The sequence below is a fragment of the Nannospalax galili genome, unplaced genomic scaffold (genome assembly GCF_000622305.1).
Source record: "Nannospalax galili isolate Female #2095 unplaced genomic scaffold, S.galili_v1.0 scaffold2255, whole genome shotgun sequence".
In the NCBI taxonomy this organism is placed as follows: Eukaryota; Metazoa; Chordata; class Mammalia; order Rodentia; family Spalacidae; genus Nannospalax; species Nannospalax galili.
In genome coordinates, this window is record NW_008335827.1 from 17,738 (window position 1) to 22,556 (window position 4,819).

General features: G+C 38.1%; 1 protein-coding gene across 1 annotated transcript; it reads left to right on the plus strand.

Annotated features, from left to right (window-relative positions):
* Positions 1–946: 946 nt before the first annotated feature.
* On the plus strand, positions 947–1,900 carry LOC103732032 (olfactory receptor 6C74-like). The gene has a single exon (XM_008830555.2). The coding sequence runs from the start codon at positions 962–964 to the stop codon at positions 1,898–1,900; it is 939 nt and encodes a 312-aa protein (XP_008828777.1). The 5' UTR covers positions 947–961.
* Positions 1,901–4,819: the final 2,919 nt, after the last annotated feature.

Genomic DNA, 4,819 nt, shown 5'->3' on the forward strand with positions numbered 1-4,819 from the left:
GGACTCAACTGCATAAATGTACAACATTTTCATTATCCATCCATCAGTTGAGAGACATGTAGGTTGTTTCTATTTCTTACTTATTGTGAAAAAGCAATAAACATGGATGCACAAGTGTCTCTGTAATAGGATGAGTACTTTGGATATATGCTAAGGAGTGGTGTAACCAAATCACATGGTGGTTCATATTTAATGTTTTTAAGCTATCCACACTGTTTTCCATAGTGATGGCAAGAGTTTGCACTCCCACCAGCAGTGAATGAGCGTTCTCCTTTCCCCACACCCTCCTCAGCATTTGGTGTCATTTGTTCTCTTAGCCTTAGGCAGTCTTCCTGGAGTAGGATGAAATCTTGAAGTGGATTGATTCGCATGTCCCTAATTTCTAAGGATGTCAAACACTTTAACCTGATCCTTAGTCATTTTTATTTCTACTGTTGAGAACACTCTATTCATATCCATAGCCTCTTGTAGTTGGACCTTTTGTTTCCTTGATTTCTTTGAATTCTTTGTGTATTTTGGATATTAATCCTTTGAGTAGAGGGTGAAGATGTTCTCCTACTTTTTGGGTTTCCTCTTCACTGTATTGGTTTCCTTTGCTGTACAGAAGCATTTTAGTTTAGTTTAATGAGGTCCCACTTGCCAATTGTTGACTTTAATTTCTGAGCAACTGCTTTAGGATTTAAAAATTCCTTTCCTGCATCTATAGCTTGTAGGGTTCTGAACATATTTTCTCTAAGAGTTCCATAATCTCTTAATTTGTATCCAAGTGCTATGACATTGTAAACTATCATTCTCAGTATGCCAGTCTTAAAAACATCAATGAGCACTGTATTTTTCTATTAGAAATGTGACCTTTGCAATATTGACATTAGGTGAAACACTAGTTATTACTGTTGTTCTATACTGATAACCTTTTATCACTCATTTTTACAATTCAGTCCTGGTAGGTCAGAAAGGCACAATGGGAAACCACACACGAGTGACAGTTTTCATCCTAGCAGGTTTGACTGATGACCCCCAATTGAAAGTTGTGCTGTTCATCTTTTTGCTTCTTACCTATTTGCTAAGCATCACTGGAAATCTAACCATCATCACGCTCACCCTGGTGGACACTCACCTGAAGACCCCCATGTATTTTTTCCTTCGGAATTTCTCCTTCTTAGAAATTTCCTACACTACCACATGCATCCCTAAACTACTAGCTACTATGGCAACTGGGGACAAAACTATTTCTTATAACAATTGTGTTACTCAAGTATTTTTTGCTTTCCTCCTTGGAGCATCAGAATTTTACCTGTTGGCAGTCATGTCCTATGACCGATACGTGGCTGTCTGCAAGCCCCTGCACTACATGACCATCATGAGCAGTAAAGTCTGCACACAGCTCGTCCTCAGCTGTTGGCTTGCTGGCTTTTTTGTCATCTTTCCTCCAGTCGTGTTAGGTTTGGATCTTGACTTCTGTGCTTCTCACACTGTTGACCATTTCTACTGTGACACAACCCCCCTGATGCAGATCTCCTGCACAGACACACAGCTCCTGGAGATGATGGGATTCATCTCAGCCTTGGTGACACTCCTGCTCACATTGGTAATGGTGATAATATCATATGCCTACATTGCCCTGACGATTCTAAAAATGCCTTCAACCAGTGAGAAGAAGAAGGCTTTCTCTACATGTTCTTCTCACATGATTGTGATATCTCTTTCCTATGGCAGCTGCATCTTCATGTATGCTAAACCATCAGTCAAGCAAAGAGTATCTCTTACCAAAGGAATTGCAGTGCTCAATACCTCAGTGGCTCCACTTCTGAATCCCTTCATTTATACCTTGAGGAATCAGCAAGTGAAAAAGGCATTCATCACTACAATGCACAGGCTTGCATCTTTCTCAAACAAATGAATGTTCTATTTAATTAATGAAGGAAATGAAAAAAGGGAGATGCAAATAATATCACATTCTAAGGTAGAATCTTTTTTAGTTTCCTCTCAGTATTTTGTTGTTCATTGACACATCTATGAAAAGTTTGCTCTATAGAAGGTTCCTTTGGTAGAATAGGGAGTTGAATGAAGGTAGGGCCTCACACATGAAAGGCAAACACTCTATTACTGAACTTGTCTCTAGCTTTATGTAAACTAATATTTTAAAATCATTCATTTGAAAAATGAGAACCTCACTTTCCTCCTTTTTCCTTGTGGAAACTGAAAGTGAGCTTCTTTTTCCAATGTCTTTGTCTTTCATTTTATTTTATAGCTTTGAACAGCATGGCTTAGTATGTTTACTAGAATCCTGATGTGGACATCGTAGGACTCTGTTCCTTTCTGGATGCTCTGAAGCAGATCCAGTTCTTTGCCTTCTCTGGCTTCCAAAAGCCACCTACACCGCTTGGTTTGTGTTTTGTCTCCAAGACCAGTAATGTTACATCATTTCAAGTATATTATAGTCACACTGTCATTTGTGTGACAGAACTCCAGTTAAGTCTAAGAATATGGCTCAATAATAGAGTGATTACCTAGCATACAGTATCCCTTATTTTGAGTTTCCACACACTAAATTTTAAAAATGAAAATGAATTTTGAAATTCTAGTTAGTGAGTACTATAATATATTGGTTAATTTAAAAAAAGTATTTGATGCATTGTATAATGGAAAGATTAATGTACTACCCTGTATTTCTGAAAATTTTCAGCCAAATTAAAGTTATTATTTAATCAGTAGTAAATAATATTTACTTAAATCCTGAGTTTTAGTGTGTATTCTATTTTAAAGAGACTAAGGTCCAGCAAGATGGCTGAGTGGGTAAAGGTACTTGTTACCAAGTCTGACAACATAAGTTTGATCCCTGAAACTCACAGAATGAAAGGACAGCATGGGCGTGAATAGTGATACTCTCATCCCTATACGAATACACACAGAGAGAAACAAAACAAATTAAAAATTAAATTTGTAACAGTTTATCATTGTTGCTCATATTTTAAGAAAAGTTAAAATATTACTATAGACATCTACGTATAAATGTACATGATCATTGTTTTTAAAAAATTCATGGCAAATAGATTTTTATGCCTGAAGTTACATTTATGTTTTACAAATAATTTTAACTATTTAAAAATGTTGATCTTAGTCATTTGGAATGTTAATATGCAATGAAATCACGGTTTATTCTTTAAGCCCTTTCAATAACTTACTACATTGTTGAAGCTGAGGACAGATCATCTGTGCATGACAAATACAATGCTAACTCAATGTGGTTATCATTTAAATGGTTTTGCTGATATTCGTTTCAGACATGAGTGTGTAAGGTACATACTCAGATCTACCAAGATGGAAACATACATGTGTAGACACAGTTCCAGATACTAGTGAAAGAAAAAGAATCAAGCCCTTTAAAAAAAAAATCCCAACAGGTTCATTGCACTTGCTAACAGAGCATAGCATGAGGGGTTATTTACAGGAGATTGGGTGCTTCCCCCCATTTTTGGCTGCGCTGGAAAGTCCACACTCAAATACAGATCCTGTGACTTCCTGACAGCTGGACAAAATTGTGAGAGAGGTGTCTTAGGCCTCCCCCCACATGCAGCTAAGGTTGACAGCTTGGGTGGGAGGGGTAACTGACTCCCCCAGTGACTCCTTGATGAGAGTGAGAAGGATGTGCGACTATAGTTTGCCAGCTGGATGGATGACACTTCTTGTTAACACTCCACCTCCTCCAGTTCTTACATTCTTTCCACCAACCTCTTCCACAAAAGTCCCTGAGCCTTGGAGGGGGTGACAGGTGTGGGATGATCTTCCTCTCATTGTGGCAAGGCACTGAACTTTCAGGTCTCTGCATCATCTGTTTTCCATGAGATGTTAGCCAATTTCAGTGGGATTCCATGTACTATAAAAAACACAAACACAAAAAATCAAGAACATCTAAGCAGTGACTGCTATAGTAACTTAACCTATAGGCATAAACACAAATGCTTGGCCAGTACTTTAGCAGGTGCATCACATCCAGCAGGTGCATCACATCCATCTGACAAAACTATTGCAGTGATTTCGCTACTGGGACCTACATACTCCCCTGCCACAGGGGGTTGGCCTGGTCTACAGTACCAGATGTGTGTTCCACCTCTAGAAGCAGTATATATGCAATTAAAAATTTGCCGATTGTATATACACTGAATGCACCAATATTGCACAAGCTGGAACATCTTGTTTGGCATGTTGATAGTGCAGCACTTGAGGTCCATTGTTGGGCAGAATTATAGGAGACAGTTCTCCCCAGCCTTCTGCATATTGCCTTCTGGCATTATGAAAGCCACCCATCCATTGACAGGGAGTTTCCAGCTTAGTCCAAGCTTGATTTCTCCCTCTCCCATGCTCATCTTTAAAAATTGGGGGATATAACTTTGACTCTATAGGTATATATATATATATTTTTTTTTTCCCACTATGTTCCCGGAGTCTTACATGCAGAGGTTACATTGTAGATGTGTCGATTAAGGCTGGGTACCTCACAAATACTTATTTGTGTTTGGCCAGTTGTGGACTTTGTAGTTTTTGCCAGCTTCTTTGATGAGTGGTGAGAGGTACACTTGTTTTTAAATATAAGGATGAATATTTACAATAAAGTAAGAAATTACAGTGGTCTATGGATGTGACAAACGTGGGTTTTCTGTAAGATATATAACCTTTCAAGCAATATGTATTTGGCTGTTTACAGTACCTTGCATAGAATCTTTTACTGAGCAGAACTTAAGTCCAATTGATATATGTTGATATCCTAAAAGATAAAATTGTCAGTATTGCACTAATAGAAATAGTTTGCAGGGTTGGT